A 12,040-nucleotide genomic window follows, 5' to 3' on the forward strand; every position below is an offset into this window, starting at 1 on the left:
TATATACATGAATATAAAGCAATCTTTATATCAAGCATCACATCTTGATGTATTCAAACGATCTATTATAGAAATTATTAATTAATTTATATGATTTATGTTAATTAATTTATATTGCACATTAAAGAAATTTTACATATTTTATATATCTATTAAAAACTTGTTTCTTATTTCACATATCACAAGATATTAGATTTTCTTGAAGAACAATAAGATCACTCTATATGCATGTATATATGTATACATGTATATATGCATATGCATATATGTAATGATAGTAAATATTCTCTAGAACAAACATATGATCTTATATAATTCGTACTCGTAATATTCCTATGTAAATAAAGAAATCTATCATATTTGATTCACTTCCATTTCTCCACAGTTTAGTTTTGTACAATGAACAGCTTATTTTCATACGCATTGTAAAGTTTTTCATCCAACAACGACATTTGTGTGTGAGTCTAATTTTCCTTTTTAAATTTCGCGTCTAACACTTGGACATTTTTCACTACAATTATTGTCTTTTATAACGATAAATAATATTCTAACAAATGGACAGCGAATGTGTTGATTTAAAGCACATCTACATGTTCTCGTAAGAATAATGTATTTAATGTAAGGAGTAATATAAAAATACAATATGCCAACACTGATTCTTATGATATATATTATTAATTTAGCACATTGATATGTATTGCGTGTGTGCAGCGTAACTAAGGCTTATTGGATAAATAATTGGATAAATTGGATAAATAAATATATATATACACACACACACGCCCGCATCATATGCAAACTAGAGTCCTAAATAATATAAGACTCTAATGCAAAGAAAAGATAATTATTCATATACAACTGTGTTTTGAGAAAGAAACATTTAGGTTTTTAATATACATCCAAAAAAAAAGTACACTTTTTGCTGACATTGTATATACGCGGTTGTTTTAACAACAAAATTTTTCATGACTCATTTAGGATATGTAAAAGTTTCACAGGCACATAATTAAGCTAAGTACACCATATATAGGCATTGGTATATATTGTCTATCTGCCTATATATAATTGCATACGCTATTATATACAATAACAATATCTTTTTGATCACAGATAGTTTATTATTTATAAGATAATGTTTGGCATTCAAGTTATGTAGAAAGTAAGCGAAAAAAAAGAAAAAAAGATGTACAGAATTAGCTAGCTGGAAAAATGAACAAAATGAATGAAAGGAATTTTCTCTCAAATTTTTATGCTTTTAGAAATTACATTCTGTCTGGCCTTTTTTTCATTTGACAATTTAAAAATAAGAGACGGTACGCGCTGAATATTAATCAAACAATAGAATATATAAACAGCATAACGTACGAACTCTTCCCTAAATATGTGATTATATATATATACTGTGTAATATAGTTAACGCTTTATTTGTATAATATATACAATTCTATTGGATAAATAAATATATAAAAACTGTTAAGTAACATATTTTGTGTTGATTTAAAAAGCTCATCTTTATTTATTATAATTAAGTGTTTAGATTTTATTATATGAACTTTGAGAATTTCATTTATTGTGTATAATTTTTTCACATTTTAAATGTTTTTACTAATGTTTTCTATCTGATTAACGCCATTTTTTATCTATTTGAATTTAAAAAGTATAAATATATATTTTACATATCCTTATTAATGATCCTTGTATATATCAATGCATATATGATATATATATATATATATATATATGTGTGTGTGATTTGAGACTTTAGGCGCGATGCGCGATATGTATTGACATACATACATACATACATTGATAGCATAACGGTGATAGAAACGTGAAAAAATTGTAAAGAATCCTAGTACTATGCACTTTATTTGTACTTTATAGTGACATTCGCGCGGCTGTGATATACATTATTGAATAAGTATATTTATCGTTTTGCAAATTATCGTAAAATTTAGAAACAACGTGAGAAGCGATCGATGTGGGATAACCTAAGTTGACATACGTGCCATATGTCTGAGAAAGAGTACGGTGATTTAAAATTTAAATAATTTTGAACGTTGTAGAGGGAATCATGTCCCGTATTTTTTATTTTGCTACGGAAGGTTTCTTTATGTTCTTTGTAATCTGCAAATTACTCGTGATAAACAAGCTTTTTGTATATCATCTTTTATTTAGATAACTTTGTGATCTAATACGTTAGCTTTAGAGGTTTGATATAAATTTTGAGGATATATATGTATGTGTATCTTTATTTAAATTTCTTTTATTTACTATTATACACACATCTTAACATGTATATGTATGAAAATTAACATTATCATGTGATTATACTAGGACAATGACTAGGAATTAAACGTGATTAATAGAGATTTATACAATAGATATCTAATAAATCATGGCATAATCAACGAGAATTCTTTGTATATGTAAAAACATGTAAGTAAAAGATACAAAATACATTTTTTTGATTGGTTATGTAATGTTCAATGAAAATAATTTTAAATATAAAAATAATGTACATAGTTACATATAAACCTTGAATATCCATGCATCTAGATATATAGTGAGATACAGATTTGTTCCCTAGTACATTAATCATCTTTTGATTCCAGTATAATTAAAATGGCAAGAAGCAAAATGCAAGAAAAACACACAAAGATAAAAGCTAGACTTGTGAATGCAAGCTCTGCTAAGACAAGTAAAAGCTTACCATTATCAATGAATTCTATAATTGCTGCTATATGTATTGCTATTGCAGCTTGGTTTGGATTCAAAGGATATCTTGAAACAAGAGTAAATACCCCATATAATGTAGAAAAGGCATGTAAATTATTGCAAATAATACAATCATGATTATGCATAGTGTAAAATTAATTACGTTATACACACACACACACACACACACATACATATATATATATATATATATATATATATATATATATATATATATACAAACGTTTGTAGACTTATATCATTAATTTGAATATTGTTTGAAAACTAGCTAGTTACCGCATCTGGTTTGGATGTTCCGGATAGATATTGGGGGACTTATAGATCCAGTGTATATTTCGGTTTAAAAACAAGAGATCCGCATTCTTTGGTGACCGGTTTGATGTGGTATTTTCCACGTTTTCTACGGTACGACGGAAATGGATTTAGACATTGGTGCGACCAAGGTGATAAATTAGACAGGTACTGTAAGCAGAATCTTCTTAACTTCAATCAGATAAAGATTTTGCTAATGTGGCTAATCAAAGTTTAAATGTTAGATATGCATGGCTGGAGCATGATGGACGAACGTTTGGTGTTCAAGAAATAATAGATAGTTCTGTAATTATAAGAACAACATTCGTCAAGAGGCCAGGCGGATATCATGGTGGTGACTGGACTGCAAGAATCGCAGTATTGCCAGAGAAGGAACACGATAAAAGGGAAGAAGTATCGCTGTTATTTTATACCGCTATTGAGGAAAGCACAAAAGGTTGGATAAAGGCTAATCTAGGAGATTACAATCGCTTGACGGGAATAGAGGGAAACACACACGGATTAGGATCCTTCATTATAAACCTAAATTTACTAAATGGTACTGTAGAAGAACATTCCTTTCTAGTAACAGTCGCGTCTGGTCTAAATGTATTAAAAGAAACGGTTTTGCAAAATCTTCGTATTGCGACTGAAAAAGGATCTATGGAGAAACATGTAGTTTTAGCTGGCGAACAACTGCTCTTATCATCCGATGGCAAGAAAGAGGATCCAAATTTCATAGTTACTCAAGTAACAGGAAGAGCTCCTTTTGAAATCGAAATTAGTTACGAATCTGGCAGCTTTAGTAATAGAATAGACAAATTAACAGGCAAGAACTACGACGAGGCTCTCGAGAAACAGAGACAACTATTTTCGAAAAAATTTGAGAATGTTTTTAAATTAGAATCCAAGGGATACACAGACGACGAAATAACATTCGCAAAAATGGCATTCTCAAATCTTCTAGGTTCGATAGGTTATTTCTATGGAACTTCACAAGTGCAAAGTACATATACCCAGGAACCCGTGCCTTATTGGAAAGCACCTTTGTACACCGCTGTACCTAGCAGAAGTTTCTTTCCTCGTGGCTTTCTATGGGACGAAGGTTTTCACGGTTTACTCATCTCAATCTGGGACACAGAGATAGAGTTGGACATTATAAGTCATTGGTTCGATCTGATGAATGTCGAAGGATGGATCCCAAGAGAGATGATTTTGGGCCAGGAGGCTCTGGCTAAAGTGCCCGAAGAATTCGTTACTCAAATGAATACAAACGCCAATCCGCCCACATTCTTCCTAACGCTGGATTTTATACTGCAGCATAAAGAGCAGGAATTATTGAAACATAATTTTCAGCTGCTCGATAAATTATATCCACGTTTGCAGGCGTGGTTCTCCTGGTTCAATGTCACGCAAGTCGGCGATCTACCTGGCACATACAGATGGCGAGGCAGAGATGAGACGACTAATAGAGAATTGAATCCCAAAACGCTCACATCCGGTTTGGACGATTACCCCAGAGCTTCCCATCCGAATATCGCCGAGCGTCACGTCGACTTGCGTTGCTGGATCGCGTTCGCCGCTCGGGTTATGGCTAGAATCGCTGAAACGTTGAATTACCCGGCAAAAAAATATGAAGAAACATTCCAGTATCTATCCGATAACAACTTGTTGAACAAACTGCATTGGTCATCGAATACACAAACATATTCCGATTTCGGTTTACATACCGATAAAGTAATCTTACGAAAATCCGCATCATCATCTCACAAACAGAGATCTCATACGCAGTCTTTGGAAATGATACGCGTCGTATTGGAGGATCCCTCTTTAAAATACGTCGATACAACCTTTGGATATGTGTCGCTGTTTCCTTTCATTCTGCAGATCGTCGAGCCTGACTCGCCACAATTGGGGAAGATACTGCAAGATCTACGGGATCCCGATTTGTTGTGGACCAAATATGGATTGCGCTCACTCGCGAAAATATCGCCGCTGTATATGAAGTACAATACGGAACATGATCCGCCTTACTGGCGCGGTTCTATCTGGATAAATCTCAATTATTTGACGGTACGGGCCGCGTATCATTATTCTAACGTAAAGGGCCCATATCGAGAAAATGCGAGAAAAATATATGAAGGGTTGAGAAAGAATTTGATACAAAATATTATTAAGCAATATAAGAAAACCGGATACTTGTGGGAACATTATAATAGCGTCGATGGAGAAGGCAGAGGAAGTCATCCTTTCACTGGTTGGACTTCCTTGGTTGTATTCCTTATGGCAGAAATATATTAAATATTTTCGAACGCGTGTACGCAAGTATATGTGCATATTATATATATATACACATATACATTTTATTAAACTTTATCATTAGAAACCTTTTTTACCAAAAGTAGACCCAAAAGATGCTGTAAAGTGTTTGCTTAAAATTATTAGATTAATTTATTGACAACACTTTATTATATATATATATATATATAAAATGTGTGTGTGTGTGTTGCGTAAACTATTTTTCATTTTAATATCAATCTGCCAATGAAATTTGATTTTAAACATCACGCCATAAAGTTTATCGAAATGTTATCTTTATTTTGATATAAAAGCCGTACGTTTCCGCATTTCACTCATTGTCTGACATGATTTAAACAATAATAATGATAGAGGCTCTCTGGATTAAAATCAAATATAATAGAAAAGTGCATTTAATAATAAATACTTATATAAACTTATAATTAAATAATAATAAATATTTATTTTTATGATTGTGTATGTATTCTCTTGCTAATTATTTCATTTCTTAAAACTGTTTGAAATGAAAATGTACGAATATATCCGAGCCGCACTGACGGAATTAACAGAAATCAGTAGTCAGTGGCCGTGTTCCAAAATTCACTGTCAGTACTGAAAATCTATACGTTACGTAAACTATAGAATTCCAGTACTGGCAGTGAATTTTGGAACACAACCAGTATATCGACTATAGATATAGACTATGTTCTCCGACATCATAGACATAGGCTGCGGTCGGGAAGACGCTAGAAATACTTCGAAGCGTTTGTTTGACCACAATCAGGACAAAAAGGGTAAAGATTTCTCTATTCTGATTGATTAATGCAATACTTCGAAGCATCTCTAGCGTCTTCTCGACCGTAGCCATAAAAATACATAGACGAAGCATTAAGCCCGTATCAGACTATGTATTGAGATTGAAATTTGACCAATCAGAACAAGGAAATTTTAGTTCCTTTTATCCTAATTAGTCAAATTTCAATCTTCAATACGTAGTCTGATACGGGCTTTAGCATTAAGCCCATATCACATTATACATTGAAAATTAATATTGACCAATCAGAACGTTAAATAACGTTTTTCTTTTTATCTTTCTCTTTCTTTTTATCAAAAGAGGCAAATCTCATGATGTAAAATATAAATACATTATGGCAAATCTATGTCCATTAGAAAAGGATAGTAATACCGGTTAAATAATTATTCTTTTCACTTATTAGCGGATACTTTTCATTTACAGTGATGGAGATGATATGAGCAATTTATTCTTACTACATTTATGATATATCATAGCCATCAATCTAAAACTCATTCTAGTTTCTAATATAGGTCTGTGTGTGCTCTTTGGATCATTTTGCTTGCATTTTCTACACTTAAATTCTACGTTTTTTTCCCTCCAACGCTCAAACATACATTTCAAACATACGATCGTCTCGTTTCAAAGGTGAAAAATTTTTAGAAGCAAGCAAAATGAACAAATTTTACGTATAAAATTCATTACATATGTACAGGATAGAAAAATTTCGCGGTATTTAATAATATCCAATCTAATGCCGAGCAACAACTAATCCTAATCCTAATCTAACATAAATAATGTATAATCTTATCAAATTCTATTTTGTAGTTGGTACTCCTGCTCGCGACGCACTTCTCGAAGCGTTTCTCACTTCGCGGGACCGCTGATGACTCCCTTCAGACGTCTGCAGACGCCTTGCCTCGATCAGTGGACAAGTATATGCTCGTAAGATTACGATTTGACTTTTCGAAGGAAATTAAATCGCGTGGACGTTTCTGTTTCGTATTATGGAGCCGTACGACGTAATCGTCAATCAGCCGGTGGTTATCGATAACGTAAGTGCCTGCTGTTCAATTTCTTACATATCCATGCTACCGAAAGAGAGTGAGAGAGAGAGAAAGAGGAAGAGAGGGAGAGAGAGAAAAAGCGATGTGTCAAACTTCATTGAGTAACATCGCTCACCAACATCGATAAGAATATCGTAATTTTTGCTTAAAAAGATACGACGTTTTTCTCTGTTTGTATTATTGTTTGCATTTATATTAAATTTTGGTTGCAAACAAAAATATTGTTGAAAATTATTATCGATATCATCGGCGGTTCAATCGGTGATGATATCAACAGGATATATGCAAACTCTTTCTCTTTCCATAGTTTAGGATTGAAAATGTTGCTGTTAAATACGCACCTATTTTTGTTCTGTTCAGGGATCTGGTGTGATCAAGGCGGGGTTTGCGGGCGATCAGATACCAAAGTGCAGATTTCCAAATTAGTAAGTACCAAAGAGAACATATATTAATTAACATTTATAATAATGCCACTTATTTTTGGTTGATTGATAGATAGCAAACTGTTCTAATAATATAAAATGTATGTTTTTATTATAAGAAAATGTTTTTATAGCAAAAACGATATTGATGTTTAAACATTTTATGTGAATGCAACTTAAGGGCTACAACTATAATACATTTTGTTTGCGTTCAAAATAATATGCTTTATTGAATAATAATAAATTAAAAATTAATTCAGACAAGATATATTCAACATTATTAGAATAATTTGCTATCTGTAAAAGAATTTTAGAATAAACTGTACTCTCTTACTAACTTACACATTTATGTGTAATATTGGCATTATCGGTTAGAATAAAATTTAATACGTAATTTCTTTCTTTAGTATTGGGAGGCCAAAACATGTACGTGTTATGGCTGGTGCTTTAGAGGGAGATCTGTTTGTGGGTCCAATAGCAGAGGAACATCGTGGCCTTTTATCCCTTCGGTATCCAATGGAACATGGCATAGTCACAGATTGGAATGATATGGAACGCATTTGGTCTTATGTTTATAGTAAAGATCAGTTAGCAACATTCAGCGAGGAGCATCCTGTTTTACTTACAGAAGCACCTTTGAATCCAAGAAAAAATCGTGAAAAGGCAGCTGAAATATTTTTTGAAACGTTTAATGTTCCAGCTTTATTTGTTTCTATGCAAGCCGTACTTAGCTTGTAAGTAATCTTTTACAATAAGCAGGAAAAATAATTTACAAGTAATCTTTTTACTATTGAAATTTATATAATCTTGTAATTATACCATATTTCTGATAATCAAAAAAAAAATTTTTTTTTTCTAATATATAACGATAATTTTTCGTAGTCTTTATTATTTACTAATGTTGATACTTTTTTGTGTTAATTTTAAATTTTTCAGCAAATAAATATAAGAGTTCATATTATATTTTTTATTATTTATTGATACAGATATGCCACAGGTAGAACCACAGGAGTGGTTTTAGATGCTGGTGATGGTGTTACACACGCTGTACCTATTTATGAAGGTTTTGCTATGCCTCATAGTATAATGCGAGTTGATATAGCAGGACGTGATGTTACAAGGCATCTTAGATTACTTTTACGCAAGGAAGGTATTAATTTTAAAACTACAGCGGAATTTGAAATTGTCAGAATAATTAAAGAGCGAGCGTGCTATCTTGCTAGCAATCCACAAAAAGAAGAAACAATAGAAACGGAGAAATTTCAATATATATTACCTGATGGCAGTCATTTGGAGGTAATAACGGACAAAAAAAATATTTAATTATACAGAATAAGATATATGAATATTACTTTAGATGCGACTATTTTCATCTGTAAATCATATTTAATATAGATTGGTCCGGCACGATTTAGAGCTCCTGAAGTGTTGTTTAGACCAGATCTGATAGGCGAAGAATGCGAAGGTCTTCATGAAGTATTAACATACTCCATTCAGAAGTCTGACTTGGATTTGAGGAAAGTTTTATTCCAAAATATTGTACTTTCGGGAGGGTCAACATTATTTCGCGTAAGCAGAAACATTTTATATTCTCATTTTTATTATATGTCTCATCTTTATTATTTTGCAAAAAGACATTCTTGCAATAATATAACAAAATTTTCTCACATCTTAGGGTTTTGGTGATAGATTATTGTCGGAGATTCGTAGGATGTCACCAAAAGACATTAAAATAAGGGTAAGAAAACAATAAATAAGATAAAGAGCGAAAATAAAACAAATTTCAAATAAATATGAAAAAAGTTGACAATTTAGTACGTTCATAATATTATATAGATTATGTATATTTTTGATACAACAGATATCTGCGCCTCAAGAACGATTGTATAGTACTTGGATTGGTGGATCCATTTTGGCTTCTTTAGACACTTTTAAGAAAATGTGGGTGAGTAAAAGAGAATTTGATGAAGATGGTATACGGGCTATTCATCGTAAGACATTTTGAATTTAATTTAGAGAATCTTTCGAGAGTGTTATATATCGCGAATAATTTTATTATATCACAATACGAAATAATGGTACACTCGGCACAATAACAAAATGTATTGCGGTAAATATATTAATTATTTATTTATAGATAATCGCACGCGCGCGCCCGTATAATTTCTACATCATATTTCAAGGGATTATTATTTCTGTATTTTTAATCATATTTTTAAGACCTTTTATTGAGCCTTTATTGTTGTTATTTGAGTCACGCCATATGAATCCATGTCATATTGAATTATGGTGTCAGAAATCATATAAATTTTCCTCTTGCAAAGTACATAGAAATATATATATATATATATATATATATATATATATATACACAACTTTTTAAAACTTAGCTTTTTTTTTGTATCTCATTATTTGTGTCCAATAATATATATTAGTAAAACATATTTTTTTTTTTTATTTATGTATTAATAAATAGCTGCAAAACTTGATTAATTGCTGTACAGTTTATTTTTTTTTTAAATATGATACACATGCAAATGAGTTGTACATGCATTTATTAATGCAGAATAATAAAAAAGGGGAGTTTACGGTATATTTCGCCAATTTTTTGTCATCAAGTATGAGTGACCAAAAAAAAAGAAAGTATTTCGCAAGAAAAAATTTAGAAGATTTATTGCTTTTGGCATCATAATTTAATAAGGCTGCAACAAGAAAACAGAAACATTAAAGGCCAGTTATAATACAAAAGTACTTTATTTTGATAGATATATACATAGTGATTTCGATATACAGTTATATGTACATTGGATATTTCTGCAGACTGCAAGACATAATGCATAAAGAAATAAAAGCGGACACATTAAAATCCTTTACAGAAACGTAAATATCTTTTGGAATCAAATCGATCAAGGTCAAACATGTCAAATTTTCAATCTTAATGTTTATTTATATATTCAGTTGTGCTCAGCACTGTCATATATATTATAGTGGAGTAAAATTTAAAAAAAAATGCTATATTTTGCCCCTTCAATATAATGAAACAAAATATTCTGGAATTTCCATGTGCAGTAATATTTATGCAAAGCATTTGTAAATATGTACGCTTTTCCTAAAATAAATCTATATAGTCTTTATAAGTGCATGTGATTGAAATATAGATTTTTACAACTGTATTGTAACATCGAGATTTGTAGCTTTACATTAAGTAATTGTTTCCAATGTATTTTGTATCGCATAAACCATTAATTTTTGTAATGTATTAAATGCTGAAGAAACACAAAATATCAGGATATTTTTTATTTATATAATATATTTAATATATAGCTGTGATAAGAAAAAGAATAGTTTGTAGACATTTTTCCGTCAAAAAATTTATCAACTTTTTTATCATTGCACAAGGAAACAAGATTATATTGGAAAATAACAAGTGGCAATATAATTAGATCATATTTAATTATATAATTATTTGTTACAATTATACAATGTATATTGTCTGTACTAGAAAAGAAATATCGCGAGCATTAAGAAAAACTGATTAGCGATTATTATATTTTAATATATCGCATATAACGAAAAATAAAATATGAAATGCTGTAATGCAGAAATGTAATGTTTAGAAAATGTGTTTACATATTTTACTTTAAGAGCAATTTGCAAAGGGATATCTATATTCAAAATAATGTAACAAGCGTTTGTATAATTTCTAATTATTTAACAAATGTATTTTTATTTAAATAAACAATTGTGCAACATTTTAGAAAATACATGTAAAATTCGTCACTAAATGCCGATCGCACAATATAATCTTGATTTTATTATTTCTTTGTGGTTAAAACTATAAATAACGGTTAATACATTCTAGTATTACACAATATATTTTATTAAAACACAGTGATATTATACTAGAATAAAATATAAAATATAACTGGATTCTGTAATACGCATTGGCATTTCAAATTGTAAGTTATCGGCTGTCGGATATATTGATGGAATTTTTCACGTTTTGCTATAGTATAAGTAATGCACAGTGCATAGTAATATTTTATTATTCTCGATATCTCGATTGACCAAATTTATAGTGCGCATGCGTCATAGAAAATGTCTAGAGTTTCAATCAGGGTTTTAGGAATTTTTTATTTGATAGCCAATCAGCACGTTCGATAAAGTTCTTGTCGTGAATGTAATTGGTTTATTCTTTGTAACTAAACTTGTTGCACAGCGAATACTAAAAATAAAATAGAGATATACATATATTTTAAAGTTGAAAAGAAAGAAAAGAAAAACAAAAATTGAAAAAAAAGTTTAGTTACAAAAAGAACAAACTTTAATATTAGCCTGAGAAGAACATGTAAAAAGAAAGGGAGATTAGCATAGACATAGTATATCTAGACCAAGTGTTGAGGAGTGGGGGCCGATGCCCACGTAGAAAA

At 30.7% G+C, this 12,040-nt stretch overlaps 2 protein-coding genes across 3 annotated transcripts; both read left to right on the forward strand.

Annotated features, from left to right (window-relative positions):
* Positions 1 to 1,756: 1,756 nt before the first annotated feature.
* Positions 1,757 to 5,342, forward strand: LOC115246272 (mannosyl-oligosaccharide glucosidase GCS1). 2 transcript variants are annotated; one of them, XM_029824995.1, is made up of 5 exons: positions 1,757 to 2,026; positions 2,338 to 2,439; positions 2,616 to 2,823; positions 3,008 to 3,198; positions 3,276 to 5,342. In XM_029824995.1, the coding sequence occupies exons 3-5, from the start codon at positions 2,626 to 2,628 to the stop codon at positions 5,329 to 5,331; spliced, it is 2,445 nt and encodes an 814-aa protein (XP_029680855.1). In that variant the 5' UTR covers positions 1,757 to 2,026; positions 2,338 to 2,439; positions 2,616 to 2,625; the 3' UTR covers positions 5,332 to 5,342. The 2 variants fall into 2 exon arrangements, with proteins under 2 accessions (XP_029680855.1, XP_029680858.1); XM_029824998.1 differs by lacking the exons at positions 1,757 to 2,026; positions 2,338 to 2,439 and having other exon boundaries at positions 2,690 to 2,823; positions 3,012 to 3,198.
* Positions 5,343 to 6,972: 1,630 nt separating this feature from the next.
* LOC115232711 (actin-related protein 1) lies at positions 6,973 to 11,192 on the forward strand. The gene is made up of 7 exons (XM_029802755.1): positions 6,973 to 7,176; positions 7,549 to 7,613; positions 8,018 to 8,344; positions 8,597 to 8,906; positions 9,006 to 9,179; positions 9,286 to 9,348; positions 9,472 to 11,192. The coding sequence occupies exons 1-7, from the start codon at positions 7,129 to 7,131 to the stop codon at positions 9,613 to 9,615; spliced, it is 1,131 nt and encodes a 376-aa protein (XP_029658615.1). The 5' UTR covers positions 6,973 to 7,128; the 3' UTR covers positions 9,616 to 11,192.
* Positions 11,193 to 12,040: the final 848 nt, after the last annotated feature.

The sequence above is a fragment of the Formica exsecta genome, unplaced genomic scaffold, assembly GCF_003651465.1.
Source record: "Formica exsecta isolate Colony F162 unplaced genomic scaffold, ASM365146v1 scaffold1010, whole genome shotgun sequence".
In the NCBI taxonomy this organism is placed as follows: domain Eukaryota; kingdom Metazoa; phylum Arthropoda; class Insecta; order Hymenoptera; family Formicidae; genus Formica; species Formica exsecta.

Coding starts and splice junctions, on each gene's coding strand:
- LOC115246272 (XM_029824995.1), top strand. CDS start 2,626: ATGGCAAGAAGCAAAATGCAAGAAAAACACACAAAGATAAAAGCTAGA. Junction 2,824..3,007: donor CCCCATATAATGTAGAAAAG/GCATGTAAATTA, acceptor TTTGAAAACTAG/CTAGTTACCGCATCTGGTTT. Junction 3,199..3,275: donor CAAGGTGATAAATTAGACAG/GTACTGTAAGCA, acceptor TTTAAATGTTAG/ATATGCATGGCTGGAGCATG.
- LOC115232711 (XM_029802755.1), top strand. CDS start 7,129: ATGGAGCCGTACGACGTAATCGTCAATCAGCCGGTGGTTATCGATAAC. Junction 8,907..9,005: donor CTGATGGCAGTCATTTGGAG/GTAATAACGGAC, acceptor TATTTAATATAG/ATTGGTCCGGCACGATTTAG. Junction 9,180..9,285: donor GAGGGTCAACATTATTTCGC/GTAAGCAGAAAC, acceptor CTCACATCTTAG/GGTTTTGGTGATAGATTATT.